The sequence below is a fragment of the Mustela putorius genome, unplaced genomic scaffold (assembly GCF_011764305.1).
Source record: "Mustela putorius furo isolate JIRA1106 unplaced genomic scaffold, ASM1176430v1.1 tig00537335_pilon_pilon_pilon, whole genome shotgun sequence".
In the NCBI taxonomy this organism is placed as follows: Eukaryota; Metazoa; Chordata; class Mammalia; order Carnivora; family Mustelidae; genus Mustela; species Mustela putorius.
In genome coordinates, this window is record NW_025422457.1 from 6,306,895 (window position 1) to 6,322,767 (window position 15,873).

The 15,873-nt window shown below is 33.7% G+C and overlaps 1 protein-coding gene across 2 annotated transcripts in view; it reads left to right on the top strand.

The window, feature by feature from the left end:
• ODR4 (odr-4 GPCR localization factor homolog) overlaps positions 1-15,873 on the top strand; it is a 37,502-nt gene that overhangs the window by 6,379 nt on the left and 15,250 nt on the right. For both annotated transcript variants that reach the window (XM_004767968.3, XM_004767966.3), the window contains 8 exons: positions 2,780-2,875; positions 5,365-5,471; positions 7,113-7,149; positions 7,925-8,065; positions 9,067-9,162; positions 9,995-10,060; positions 14,259-14,387; positions 15,080-15,170. In XM_004767968.3, coding sequence (XP_004768025.1) covers positions 2,789-2,875; positions 5,365-5,471; positions 7,113-7,149; positions 7,925-8,065; positions 9,067-9,162; positions 9,995-10,060; positions 14,259-14,387; positions 15,080-15,170 — 754 coding nt within the window. In that variant the 5' untranslated portion in view covers positions 2,780-2,788. The remainder of the gene's footprint in view (positions 1-2,779; positions 2,876-5,364; positions 5,472-7,112; positions 7,150-7,924; positions 8,066-9,066; positions 9,163-9,994; positions 10,061-14,258; positions 14,388-15,079; positions 15,171-15,873) is intronic.

A 15,873-nucleotide genomic window follows, 5' to 3' on the forward strand; every position in this document is an offset into this window, starting at 1 on the left:
TATGAATAAATGACCCAAAGTTATGAAAGTTAAGGGAAGGAGTTGGGGCAGAGCAAGCAATTGGGTATAATTGAAATACAGGTATGTAAAAGAATGTATTTAGACAGAAGGCTGGAAGGGGCCAGTTTATAGATGGTTTTAGAGTGCCATCCTAAGAAGTGAGGAATTTCTTTGATAGATAGTAGCTCTGTGGTAGGCTCTCAGAGCTCCCTATCTTGAGAAGCAATTAATATGATTGATCAGTAATTGAGAAAGTAATTTCAATATCTTGATATAGTGTAAATGTAAGGTAGAGAGACTGAACATCATTTACTGTAATAGTTCAAAAAAAGATGATGTGAGCCCATACTAGACTTAGTTTCTCGAGGATAGGTTATATCTGTTTTGTTTATGACTATATCCTTAGTGCCACGTATACTATTTCCATGGTTTACATGAACTCCAAAATTGAATAAATGAATGCATGAATTAACTAATGCAGTGAGCTAAAATTTCATTGCCAAAACACTGTAGTCACAGAGCTAGTAGTAAGATGATTTAGGGACCAAGTAGACTGGGAGTGAGGAGTATTTGAGAAAGTAGCTAAAGATGACAGAGTTTTCTAACCTGGATGTCTAGGAAGATGGTATTGGCCTTCTCATAGGAGGAAACAGATTTGGGAGTAGGTAAGAGGGAATGCTGAGTAAATACACTTAAAAGTAGTCATTGAATAGATTATGTCAATTAATAGGATATGTGAGAGTATGGTGAAAGTAATCATTTCCATCTCCCATCAACTTTAAATTTTTCAGAGAGGCGCATGTTTATCTGTAGGTGTGTATGTGTTTGTGATGGGGGTTGGTGGGTAGTAAAAGAATCTAAGAAATTTTTAATATCACCTTCTCATGAAAATATTAAATATTTTTAACTTAAATTCCCAATGGTTTCTAAATAATTTTGACCTCGTTTTTTGTTTCTCATAAAATTACATACTTATACAAATGTATATAGCATATATACACACATATGTATAGAGAGATGTATGTCATATCTGTATGCATACAAAGAAAATTTTTATAACAAAATAGGTTGACTTTTTTGCCTCTAGAAAGAAATGGCTACTTTTATGTGTTGGTGATTTTGAAAATATGCATATTTCCATGCTAAATATGGAAACTTTGTTCTTTATTTGTATGTCAAGCTTTGCTTTATACGTGCTACTATAATGAATAGAATTAATGAAATCAAAGGGAAACACAAGGAGACACAATTAAATATATTCAGGTATAGACTATGGTATCTAAGAAGATTTAACTTTCTGATCAGTTTTGTGTGTGTTTGTGCTATGTGTGCACACAAAAAGCACTTTATCTCTGAGTTTAGATGGTGGAAAGAGGTTAATGTGTTATTAGGAACTAGCCACAGTCACTTGAAGAGAAATAACATATTATGGAGGACAAATTGGTAATATGGGTCAAAAACCTTAAGAATAGGCATAACTTCATGCCTCCATCAGAAAGGATGAATACCCAACTTTTGTAGCAACATGGATGGGACTGGAAGAGATTACGCTGAGTGAAATAAGTCAAGCAGAGAGAGTCAATTATCATATGGTTTCACTTATTTGTGGAGCATAAGCATGGAGGACAAGGGGAGATGGAGAGGAGAAAGGAGTTGGGGGAAATTGGAAGGGGAGGTGAATCATGAGAGACTATGGACTCTGAAAAACAATCTGAGGGATTTGAAGTGGCAGGGGTGGTGGGAGGTTGGGGTAGCAGGTGGTGGGTACTACAGAGTACGGATTGCGTGGAGCACTGGTTGTGGTGAAAAAATAATGAATACTGTTGTGCTGAAAATAAATTTAAAAAAAAAGAGAGAGAAAAAAAAAGAATAGATATAACTTCATAAACTAGTAATCCACTTCAAGGAATTGATTCTAACCAAATAATCCCATGAACATAGAAAGTCTTGCTAGCATTTTACAATATTATTTTAAAGAAAAATTGGAAATAACATTTATACCCAATATAATAAATAGATGTAAAAAATTGAAGTAAATGTAAAAAAATAGGAAACAATGGATATTCAGGTCAGAGTCCCTCTCTTTAAATCCCAGGCTTCCCTTAAAGAACTTCCAGACCATCGCACACAAGTAATGATAAGTTCCATGGGAAAAACTACACCAAAGCCTTGTGGGAGTTGGGAGATCAAAGTATCAGGGAAGGCAGCTTCCTCAAGCTGACTTTCATTGAAGTATTCAGTAGAATTCAGACACATAGAAGGTAAGGGAAAGTTAGTGTAGGCTGAGGGAGTAGTCTGAAAGAAGGTATAGAGTTAGCCAGATATGTGTATGGTATTTCAGGGAAAATAATGCCAAGTGAGGCCCTGCATATCAGATTAGCTGGATTTTAGAGAGTCTGAAATACCAGTAGCAGATAAAATTATATATTATTTAGGTGACAGTAGAAGCCATTAAAAAATTTTTAGAAGATATTTCAATCTGATCTCATGAGAAAGGATTAAAAGGTGTCATTATTAATGGTATTAAATGGCTTTAGTTATAAAGGCAAAAAATTAAGGATACTCTAGGAAGATTGTTTATAATAATAATGCCTCATTCCTCAGGTTATCAACCATTTCTCAAGACTTTAACCCATTTTTCAAAGCTCCCACCTCAATGCTGTGCATATAGTTGGGACCCAGTGAGTGTTTGCTGATTTAATATTTAGCTTATCAAACAAAAAAGATCACATATAATGACAAATGCTTATTTTAACTGATACTATATTTCTAATTTTAGGTGTCCAGAATGCTACCAGGAGGACTTTTAGTTCTTGGAGTATTTATCATTACAACTTTAGAAATGGGAAATGATTTTCAGAATGCCCTGCGTAGAGTAAGTCTGAAATATTCTATTTTTAATCAAAACTATATATTTTTAAACAGCTGTAAGTTTAAAGATAATTTTTTACTATTACAGGACAAATTATAGTGGTTTAACAGTTTTTCTTGTACCATAGCAGTATTCTGCTAGAGCTTCCTTCTAGTTCCATGTGATTGCTGTAATGTGAAATTGACAGATTTTGTGATGCTATACCTGTTCCATTTTCTCACAATTCTGAGAGTAAAACATTATCAGATACTTATTCTGTATTCCTGGGCAGAGTATTTATCATTAGTCACCTCTTTTTTTTATTCCCATATCAGAAAATTGGGTAACATAGTTCTATAAATAAATATGAATGTCTACAAGCTGTTTCCCCTTAAGTCCAAATCTAAAGCAAACTTTGTGCAGGCAGCTTTCATCTCTTTTAGTACTCAGGATCCAAAGGAGCCTTCTAAAAGTTGTTTCCCACCCTGAGAGAGGGGGGACCCTATAATCTTGAGAAGTGTAAAACCCCATAGAATCTCCAAAAAACATTTTCTGGTGTGCAGCCAATAAGAATCACAGTTTCTACAGATTCTTCCAGTTTTATAACCTTTCCTGTCAAATGTCCCTCATTAAATCTTTGTAATTTGTACCTGAGGGAGAAAGGGAAGAAAATGGAAATATTCCTGTCTCTGGCAAGTTACTCAAATTTCTGATGTTTTTTCCATTTTAAATAAACATATCTTTGACAGTTGTTCATCTTCTTTGACATTTTGAAATATCTAAATGTATGTGTTTTTAATCGCAGTGGTTGTGCATCCTGTTGTGTTTGGCACTGGATTGAATCGGGTGAACATAGCCTCAGTGCTAGAGAGATACAGTTGGTCCTCTTTTCCTTTTCCTTTTGTATCATTTTTGTTCCTAACAAGCAAGCAAGATTTTAGAAATGCTGTATTTCTAGACCTATGATGGTATTTATTTTTAAAAATTGTATTTATTTATTTTTTTAAAAGATTTTATTTATTTGACAGATCACAAGTGGGCATAGAAGCAGGCAGAGAGAGAGGGGGAAGCAGGCTCCCTGCTGAGCAGAGAGCCCGATGTGGGGCTTTATCCCAGGACCCTGGGATCATGACCTGAGCCGAAGGCAGAGGCTTTAACCCACTTAGACACCCAGGCACCCCCATTTATTTTTAAATTTCTTTTCAGTGTTCCAGAATTCATTGTTTATGCACCACACCCAGTGCTCCATGCAATACATGCCCTCCATAATACCCACCACTAGGCTCACCCAACCTCCCACCCACCACCCCTCCAAAACCCTCAGATTGTTTTTCAGAGTCCACAGTCTCTCATGGTTTGTCTCCCCCTCCAATTTCCCCCAACTCCCTTCCCCTCTCCATCTCCCCATGTCCTCCGTGTTATTCCTTATGCTCCACAAATAAGCAAAAGCACATGATAATTGACTCTCTCTGCTTGGCTTATATGCTAAGAAATGCTAAAGACATTATTGAGTGTCTGTTTTCTGACTTTACTTCTGCTGCCTATAGTGAGGAACTTTGTAAGAAGTAACCTTATAAAACTAGTGTCTCTCATAAGGTCATTGTTGAGAACTTTGTTATATTACCTACTATCACCTTTGAAGAAATTTCTTTTGATATCATTACCAAGAAAGTTGTGCCTCTTTTCATCAGTTGTGTTCAGTTTATGGACCATATGAATTAGGTAACAGATTAGACTTGTCCCTGTGTACATTATGATTAAGAAGTTTAGAGTCAAATTTATGACCCCTCTACTCATATGAAATATATGTTTCTATAATTCTTACTTGTGGCATAAATGTATGTTGCTATTTCTGATTTACTTTGCGTTTGCTGATACTGTATTTTATATGTACTTACATAGTGCCTTACATCTTTTGTGGTAGTTCATAAGAAATCCCAAATGGGTGACATGCTTCATTTTTGTAGATTAAAAATCACTTGTCGGGTGCTTGGGTGGCTCAGTGGGTTAAGCCGCTGCCTTCAGCTCAGGTCATGATCCCAGGGTCCTGGGATCAAGTCCCGCATCGGGCTCTCTGCTCAGCAGGAAGCCTGCTTTCCTCTCTCTCTCTCTGCCTGCCTCTCCATCTACTTGTGATTTCTTTCTGTCAAATAAATAAATAAAATCTTAAAAAAAAAATCACTTGTCATTTCTCATTCTAATTAAAACAGTCTTTATTCTATACTTCTAAACTTAAATGCTAATTATCCCAAATTAATTCCTCATGTCAGTTGATAAATGACAGTGATTTATATTTTTATAATTGGAACCCAGATTTTATAGATTCCTAAAAGTGGAATCCAAAGGTTAATAATCAGTTTCACTCTTTGTTTTGAAGAAAACAAAATTTAATGATAGAATCATGGAATCTTAAAGCTCATTGGGAGCTTAGAGTCATAATAATGGTCTTTTTCTGCACTTACTTTTGTTCTCTTATTTTGCATTAAGTTGATGTGTGTTTTGTTCCCTTTCAGCTAGTATTTGCTATGGAAAAATCTATGAATAAAAGGAGATTATGGAATTTCACAGAAGAGGAAATCTCGGAACGAGTGACACTTCACATTTGTTCTTCCACAAAAAAGTATCTTTTATTTAGGAGTTTATATTTTAAAGTATATGATATCAAAATAATATTCTTCAAGTTTTTTTCCCAAAACATTAATTTATATCGTTTTTTTTAAACTTTTTTAAAAAAGATTTTATTAATTTATTTGACAGACAGAGATCATAAGTAGGCAGAGAGGGAGGCAGAGAGAGAGGAAGGGAAGCAGACTCCCTGCTGAGCAGAGAGCCTGATGCGGGGCTTGATCCCAGGATCCTGAGATCGTGACCTGAGCGGAAGGCAGAGGCTTTAACCCATTGAGCCACCCAGATGCTCCAATTAATATTGTATTTTTAAAACAGGTGTATTTTGGAAGTTTTTTCTATAAATAATACATAATCAGGACTGCCAACAATAATGAGAATAACAATGGCTTTATTTATTTATCTTTTTTAAAAGATAGATTTATTTATTTATTTGACAGCGATAAGTAGGCAGAGAGGCAGGCGGGTGGGGGTGGAGGAGGCAGGCTCCCTGCTGAGCAGAGAGCCCGATGCAGGGCCTCATCTCAGGACCCTGAGATCATGATCTGAGCCAAAGGCAGAGGCTTATCCCACTGAGCCACCCAGGCGCCCCGTAACAATGGCTTTAATCATGTTTTAGGATTGTTACAGAGTTTGAGAAAGGTGGCAAGGAATGGGCTTCTGAGCTCTTACCAGCCAACTACCCCATTTTTTAATGTTCAGTTAGGTCCTCTGACAGGTTAGGCAAAATAATGACTAAAAGTAATGGGTAGTTCACCTCCAAACTGCTGGACAGTGTAGGACATCCAAGACATTTTTATGTCTTTAGCTGAGATCAAGTGATACTAAAAGCCTTTTTAGGGTTCTTTTCTCTACATCTTTTAGGGACAAGAGTACCTCCTAAGCTGGAGCAGCCACACCAGGGAAGCAAAGTGGTGCGAGGAACCAGTAAATTAGGGCTTGAAAAGACAAAATTCAAAAACTGATCATTTCTGCAGAAGCTGAGCTTGTAACTCCTTTGGTATTTAAAAGTTTTATGTACACTGGGCCTTTGACCCAATGAACATTTTCAGACTTGACTGCATTCAAAACAGCACTCCTATTTGTTTTATTTATTTATTTGACAGAGAGATAGAGAGCACAAGTAGGCAGAGCGGCTGGCAGAGGGAGAGGAGAAGCAGGCTGTCCGCTGAGCAGGGAGCCCGATGCAGGGCTCAATCCCAGGACTCTGGGATCGTGACCTGAGCCAAAGGCAGCTGCTTATCCGACTGAGCCACCCAGGCACCCCAGCACTCCTGTTTGTTACAGAGGATGTGTATTTGAGGAAAATTTTGCAAGTGCTTCCATTCTATTCATTGTGATTAGCAGGATTTTAAGCAATAGGGAATAGTACCACAAATTTTATAGTCAAAGCAGTTTTTGTGTACATATATATTAGTTTATACAAAATGTGAATATATATATGCTTATTTCCACGTTCTGTCTGTATTTGTGCAAACGTACATATAGATGTATATGTGTAAATATTTTAGTATATGAAGTATGATTTTATAAAAACTCTCAGATGTATGTACTTTATTTTTAATTTTTGATGGCTTATTTTCTTTTGATTATGAAGAATTCCCTTTTTGGTTATTTTTGTCCTTAATCCATAAAGAATATTTTGTCGAACTTATGATATCCATGATCCAAAGGTAAGAAAAATTGCTTTTTAAAGATTTTTGTATTACAAAATATTTTTAAAATAAAATTCAGTTATTTAGTTTTAATAATTTTTGGTGCTTTCACTTCCTATCAATGTCCACAACCAGCTGTACTTTTTATTTTGGAGTATGATTAATTTCATTACAAGCAAGGAAAATTTTTTTTTTCATTGTTCAAATATTTTTTTTAAGCCCTCTCTACCTATTTATGCATTTAGTGTTATATCTGAGAGGCTGGTAGTAAAAGCATCTGGGCTTTTGGTAGTTACATTGCCTAGTAAGCAGGCTACCTACTAGAAGAATCCAGACTAAAATTTTGCTACGGTGTCTAAAAACCATATGAAAAACTAACTTCACAGTATTGTGTTAGCAAGGATAGGACAGAAAGGAGAACATCTGGCACCTGATAGTCACTCAGTTGATTATTTGCTCCACATAGAAGCTTCCAAATTGACACCGTTGAAGTTGCAGCTGAGAACCAGAGGACTTGTCAGAATTCTACATGAATTATCTGATTCTTTTCCCCCTAGCACTGGGGGTTGGAATTGCCAAGGCTGCCTGGAATGTATTAAAGAATAGGGAATTTAATGCATGATTTATTTCTATTTAGTTTTAACCTGTGCCCTGTGATGAAAGAAGTTGGCCAAATATGTTAGATATCACTTTGTATGAGTTATTAGGTTGTACATTTTATGATATTTTATTGATCCATGTATTTTACCTACGTCACATATCTTGTGTTTTTCCACCTTCCCCACTGCTAAAGAGTTCAGCAAAACCAGCAGATTGGAAGTATCAAAATGGACTGTCAACTTCATGGCTTTCATTAGAGTGTATAGTTCATATTAATATTCACATCCCGCTCTCTACCACTTCTGTCAGCTATACTCTGGAGAAAAATACAAAGGTATCAAGGCAAAACAAATTTTCTGTAGTGATCACTGAACAGATAATCTGCTTTTATTCTGGTTGTCTATGCCATTCATTTTATAATTCTCAAAAATTGCATGCTAATTATAATGATATTATTATGGGTGACTAATGTATTACCCCAGTCAAATTAGAAATTTAGAGATAGCACAGCATTATATTACTAATGTATTTAGCATAATAGGTGCTCCATAAATATTTGTTGATTAACATGTAGTTAAGTAGATTGTAAAATATAGTCACATAAAATTTAATTATATAAAAAGTATACTGTTTGGTCTTTTTCTTTTCTCTTGGTCTTTAGTTTTATTTTCTTCTTTTTAGCCCTTTTGTATTTCTATACCATTCTTTTATTCATATCTCATTTCTCTTCTTTTTTCCTGTGGAAACAAATGGAGCTTGCTTATTTTTTCCTCTTTAGTACTGCTTTATAGATTCTTGAGATTCTTTCTCTTTTCTCATTTTTCATATAATGGGAATTATTGACTTTTATTTGACTCTGATCATGTACTTATTAAGCCTCCTAAGTGTGTGATATGAATGTTATTTTGGGATAAAGATTAGAAAAACTATTATTTAATATGGCTAAGTTGCCAAAATTTGGGGATATACTTTTTTGTTATTGTTTATGAGACTGAACAAAGTCAAGCATAGGGAATATAGTCAGTGATATTATAATACTGTTGTGTGGTGATAGATGGTAGCTATACTTGTGAGTATAGCATAATGTATAAATAAGTTGGATCACTATGTTGTATACCTGAAACTAATGTAACATTGTGTGTCAACTATAAGCAGACATTTTAAAAAAATATATGAAGGAAAAAAAATGGCAAAATGTTAACTCAAGAAATAAATACCACATTACTGATTACCACATTAACATTTTAGTTTATTAGGTGGAAAAAAGTGGGCCCTAGGGAGATTAATTGAAATGACATTATATCTGAAAGATATCCATGTTGTGTTCCTTTTAAGAATGGACTTGCACGCTGGGCTAAGCAAATAGAAAATGGTGTTTATTTGATTAATGGACAAGTTAAAGATGAAGATGGTGATCTGTTAGAAGGACAGGTGAGTTGAGAGAAAATCAGCTTACTAATGAAATTATTTGTGCTTGAGGAAAAATAGAAGATGACGTTTTTTTAGTTCTTGCCTTCCTGAAAACAGTTTACATCTACTTCTTATTTCTAAGGTCTTTTCCCCGCCTGCCCCTTAAGGTCTTTTAAAGTCAAGGGCAAATAAATGTTTTTTCAGAAAATGATTGGAGATTATTTCTGAATTAATTGGAATCCTGAAATCTGAAGAAAGGAGTGTCATCTAAATTCTAATTTCCCAATTATAAACTGCTTGCTTAAAACTAAAGGTACATGTTTTACTTCGATAGCAGTTTAAAGACTGAATTTGGCCATTTTATAGAAAGAATCTATACAGGTTTCTAAAATAGCTTTGATATGTCTGAAGAGGAGCTTTGGTAATCTCTCCCTTTAGTGCGAGGGTCAATGAACTTGATTAAAAAAGCAAATAGTATATATTTTAGACTTTGGGCTACAAGGTCTCCAGCAATTGAACAAGCAGCCACAAATAACATGTAAATGAATGATTTTGATTGTATTCTGTAAATCTTTATTTACAAAGACTAGAGGTAGTCTGGCTTTGACATATAGGCCATAGTTTGCCAATCCTTGTTTTGGAGGAATAAAAGTAGGGAATTAATGGTTTTTAAGAGTACACATTGATTGATAGTACACAAATTGACATATATCTGTAGAAAAAGCCAATATAAAACAAGTGATAAGATTTTTTTCCTCTAAGTTACTTAATATATGTAGGATAGTTCCTAAATTGTCTTTTGTATTCTACTCCAGTCTCAGTAATCTAGTTTTTAACTTTTGTGTTTTTTCAGAAAAAATCTAGAGGAAATGTTCAAGCAACTAGTCATTCTTTTGATGTCAGAGTGCTCACACAGTTGGTAAATATTTTAAAATACTACTTATCTAAAATAATTTATTTTTTAGAATAATCACAATGAAATTGTTTCGGTTTTTATGTTTATAATTAGAGAGTCAAAGAATTTTAGAAATGTGACATGTAAAAAATGTCTGGTTCTAGGAAATTTATTTACAAGAAACATTATTTTAATAAAAAAATATTTAATAAAACCTATTTTTGGTCTTTTGCCTCAATTAAAATTTTAGCATCCAGTAGAGAACAATTTAAAAATATATGTGTAAAATATATATATATATTATAACATGCATATATATAATATATACATAAGAACATGTATATGTGTGTGATTACTTGGGTTGTAAGTTTTATAAGCCAATTTTAGTTCCAATGACTTAAAAAGATTTGTGCACAGGTGTGCCAGGAGTTGTCATATACTCAGTTTTGAAGTGTGTTTATACCACCTCTGATTTGGTCAAAATCACACATTATTAGCAATTTTTATATTTGTATATGGTTGTTTTAAATTATACATCTTTTCAGAATTGAAAGTTGGATATCTTGAAGAATAAAAAGTTAAAGCCACTAATTATTCCCAAAAGTATGCATGCAGAACAGGATATGTTTTATTGTATATTTTGTACAAATAACACAAATATTGTATATGTTTTTAACTGAGTAAATAGACTTAACAATAATTTGCATAAGAGGATATTTTAATTTCTTCCTTCTCTGTTTTAACAATAGAGTATTTACTAAATTGTCGTTGGACTTAATGCCATTCAACTTTGTGTTCTCAATTTCTCTTCTCACTACCTTTGAGTTTAGATATGCCCCTTGTTTTAAAACTGTTCCTGTACCTAGATGCTTTTTACTAGATAGGCTTACATGACCTCTTGGTTTTTTAATTTACTTAAAATTATTTTAGTGGTAAAATTGGAGTTGGTAGATGTGTAGGCTGTGGGAAAATAGGAGAGATATTATGAGAGATAATAAGTATTATGAGAGATAATATTTATTATTATACAGTATAAATCTTCTTATCAATCATTCTACTGGTCAGCGAGCTGGAAACTTCAAAATGACTAATATGTAATAAGTAGTCAATAAATATTTAATGTCACTTTCCTCCTCAACTTTCATCAAGTCTTGTTGATTCTTACTTTGCAGTGTTAAGTACATCTTTTGTTTTCCTTATGGACTTAAAGCCACTAGCCTTACAATGTTATTATTTTACCTGTATTATTACAAGTAACTCTTAACTGGTCTCTATCTATTCAGTCTTGTCCAAAGTGATTCTTTTTCTGAAACTCCTGATACCTTTGTTTGTATATCTCTTGGAATATCTTCTATATTTCTAATGTATCCTGCATATAACCTCAGATTATCCTATCTGAATCACAGTTTGCATTCATTCACTTGTTATTTACTTATTAGGGTTTTTTTTTTTAAGTATTTATTGACTATATATAAGGGTTAGGCACTGATTGTGTTAGTCTCCTTGTTTAAAATTCCTTAGGTGCTCTATACTATCTAGTTAGAAGAGTCTAATTCAAGACTCTTCATAGCCTCAGCATGCTTACTCATTAATTTCTTAATTACTGTTTCAGAGGTTTACTTTCTGTGCCTTTAAAATCGTGTTGATTTTATGAGCCATGTGTCCTTTTTTTTTTTAACTTTATTTTTTCAGTGTTCCAAGATTCATTGTTTATGCATCACACTCAGTGCTCCATGTAATATGTGCCCTCCTTAATACCCACCATCAGGCTCACCCAAACCCCTACCCCTCTCCCCTCCAAAACCCTAAGTTTGTTTCTCAGAGTCCACAGTCTCTCATGGTTCAGCTCTCCCTCTGATTTCCCCAAACTCCCTTCTCCTCTTCTTCTCCCAATGTCCTCCGTCTAATTCCTTATGCTCCACAAATAAGTGAGACCATATGATAATTGACTCTCTCTGCTTGACTTATTTCACTTAGCATAATCTCCTCCAGTCCTGTCAATGTTGATAAAAAGTTGGGTATTCATCCTTTCTGATGGAGGCATAATATTACATTGTATGTATGGACCATATCCTCTTTATCCACTCATCTGTTGAAGGGCATCTGGACTCTTGCCACAGTTTGGCGACTGTAGCCTTTGCTACTATGAACGTTGAGCCATGTGTCTTGCCAATGCCATCTTTTCTCTGTCATTCAGACAGTCAGAATCCTGTCTGTACTTTAAGATCTACCCCAAGTGCTACCAGTTATGTAAAGTTTCTTTTGGTCATCATAACCAGAGGAATCTTTTCTTTTCCAAAATACCATATCATCATCACAGAAATTCCTCAACTTATGACCAAGTTAGGTTCCCAGAGTCTCTTTGTAAACTAGTTTGTACCAAAGTCCAAAGAAACCAAGAGGAATTGATCTTTGTAGAACACAGGTACATTTCTACCAGAAAGGAGTAAGTTAATCCTTACATCTTTTGAAAACTCTCTGAGTGTTCATTTATGTGTGTGTAGGTGTAGGTGTGTGTGTGTGTAGTCTGTAATATATACTCTTGTCATTTTTGGAAAATAGTGCCCTAATTTATAAGGGCACTATTGTATGTTATGTTATATTACATTATATTATATATTATTATAAATGTGTTATATACTATAAAACATATGTTAGATATTAAATAGATGAAATAGGGCATTATGTTCCAAAATGGAATAGTTTCATCAATAGTATAAAATTCTGCATAGTGAATAAGAGAAGTCAAGTACTCTTCCTCCACCCTGAGCTTATTGATATATCCATGATCTCTACAAGTATCATAGGAAGCTTATTCTAGATACAATATGAATATTATCACTCTGCTGTTTGGTTCGATGAAAGACATTTTTAAACAGATTTAGAACCTTTTGAACTATTTAGTCTGTGACAAATTTTCTACCAATAAGAACTTAACTATGTTTAAGTTTAAATTCCTAAAAAAAACCACACACACACAAAACAAACTAGCTGTGCTTGAATTACATTAGGCATTGACTGTTGATGCGCTTTCAGTAGTTACAGATTAAGACCTTCAGCTTCTTCACCATTTTTCCTCTTCAGTTCCTGATTATTCTTTATTGCAAAGGCACATATAACATTATTCACAAGTTGCAGGACTTGTTTTGTTCAGAATTGACCCTATTTATTCTAGGTTTACTTAGAATTTTTATTTTTGCCATGTCTCATTTGTGGAGTATCTTGTTTTAAAAATCACAATTTTTGATTCCATAATGATTTTATAGGCTTCCAGTAGTACTTTCACTGTTTTAATGCTCTCCTTGTTTTGGCATTTATTAAAATAATAAGGTTAAAAATAGGGGTGCCTGGGTAGCTCAGTGGGTTAAAGCCTCTGCCTTCGGCTCAGGTCATAATCCCAGGGTCCTCGGATTGAGCCCTGCATCCCGCTCTCTGCTCAGCGGGGAGCCTGCTTCCCTTCCTCTCTCTGCCTGCCTCTCTTGTGATCTCTGTCAAATAAATAAATAAAATCTTTAAAAAAAAAATAAGGTTAAAAATATCTGTGAAACATCTTGAAACCAAGCATGAATTACCACTTCTTAGATTACAGAAGAATGTGATTGTAAGGTGGAAGTGTGACTACTTACAGCCACTAATGTCATTTTCTGGTGACAACCACAGTTGACTTGCCTTTTTGCTGCTGGGGAACATATAGCATTACTTTTAGCCTATGGAAGTTAAGTGTCTATGGTGTTTAAATAAATGAGTGTCTTTACACTGCTTATCATTTTACCAAATTTATCACAACCTCTGTGTTCCAGTTATTTTTGTGTAAATCTTATATTGTATATCTTGTATCTCCTACTAGATAGATGATATACCAAATATATATATACATATATATATATGTATGTCTTCTTTATATATCTTTTCCTCTTAGCAGTATATGAGTAATCTGCAAATAATATATTTTTAATGAATATGTTAAATAAGTAATGGTATTTCAGATGGTAATGTTAGTAAGAAAAGATTCAGATGTAGTTGTGTTTAACTTCAGAGTACATTTAAAATACTCAGAAAATAATATATAACTTATGAAGGCCTTTTAATAATTTATGGGAAATATTTTCAAACACTTGGTTCAGTAAAAAATTTCTTCTCACTTCAGAAATGGCTTGTATGTTTAAATGTTTCATATAATTAATTGTTGGCTATTAGAACTTAAATAGATTTTGTCTTTCAGCTTCTGAATTCAGACCACAGATCCACAGCCACAGTCCAGATCTGCAGCGGCTCTGTAAACCTTAAGGGTGCTGTGAAATGCAGAGCCTATATCCATAGCAATAAACCCAAGGTTAAAGATGCTGTGCAGGTACAAAAGGAATAACTGGTATATGAAAAACAGAAGCATGTTAATGTAACATTCAAAAATCCTAAAATTTTTCTCAATCTCAGATATCATAATTATGGATTTGATTTTAACTGATAATCAAGTCCCAATCTATTGGTTAGTCCAAATATACCATGTAATGGTCCCAAGATTTTCATATGTAGGATATCTGTTTTAAAATGCCTTTGTTAAACTGATGTTTATACAAATTTATTCAGTGCTCCACAATTGTGATATATTAGTGCATTTGAAATCATTTCTTTGGCAGGAAATTAAACTTTTTAAATAACAGGAAAAGTATTCATCCGAAATACTGTTAGGTAGTATTCTATAATCTGGATATTCAGAAATTTAAAAAATGTTTACTGGCACTTTTATCATGCTTATACATTTCCTAATTTGAAACACTAGCAGTATTTCTTTAGATGGAAAATTTCATTAATTTATTTGGTTTCAATTATTTAAATGAAGGTGAGACAAATTTGCTATTAAACTGTTAATGGGTTAGTAAGCATATTAAATAAATGGATATTAAAAAATGGAATGATGTATCGTTATTTTGGTGGATGTGATTTAATATAGGAAAGTCCATTATGTTGGGTGAGGGTGGTAACAAAATAAATCTAAAGTAATGGGTTTTATTTCTTACTGTAATTTGTTTTGTTTTTTCATAGGCAATGAAGAGAGATATATTGAATACAGTTGCAGATCGTTGTGAAATGCTATTTGAAGATCTGCTTTTGAATGAAATACCAGAAAAAAAAGTTATGAGTATAAAATTAAGAACATTTTTTACGTGTATTCAATTGCTAGAGTAATAGGATGTCAAAATATAATAGATACGTCACGTCATCTTTTGTAACTACCCAGATCTATCTTTTATGACAATATGGCATCTTTACTTTTCTTAGTGAATGAGAATGAATTTTCTTAGTTTTTCAATTGCCATCCCCCAAAAAATGTTTGGAAACCATATAATAACAAATTTGTCAACATTTAACAGCCTCAGGGAGGATTTTTTAAAAAATTCTGCATAAATTTCTGCCAGATTTTATTTATTTGAGGGGGAGAGGAGAGCACAACGGGGGGAGCAGCAGAAGGAGAAGCAGGCTTCCCACTGAGCAGGGAGGGAGCCTGATGTGGGCCTTAATCTCAGGACTTTGAGATCATGATGTGAGCCGAAGGCAGCCACTTAAACTAAGCCATCCAGGCACCCTTTTATTAACATTTTAAAGCTAATATTTTAAATTAAATCTGAGATTTTTAAAAAAATTATTCAAAATATATTTATTAGTTTAAGTATTTATAATAAATTTTAAGAGTTATAAATTGTGGCATATATGGAACTGATCTCTCTATTCATACTAAATTTTTTTGAGTACTAATTTATATACTCACTATTACTCTAATACTTTGTTAGGTTTTAAAAAGCCTGGGCTATGGTGTTTTAACCTTTTATATTATTCCA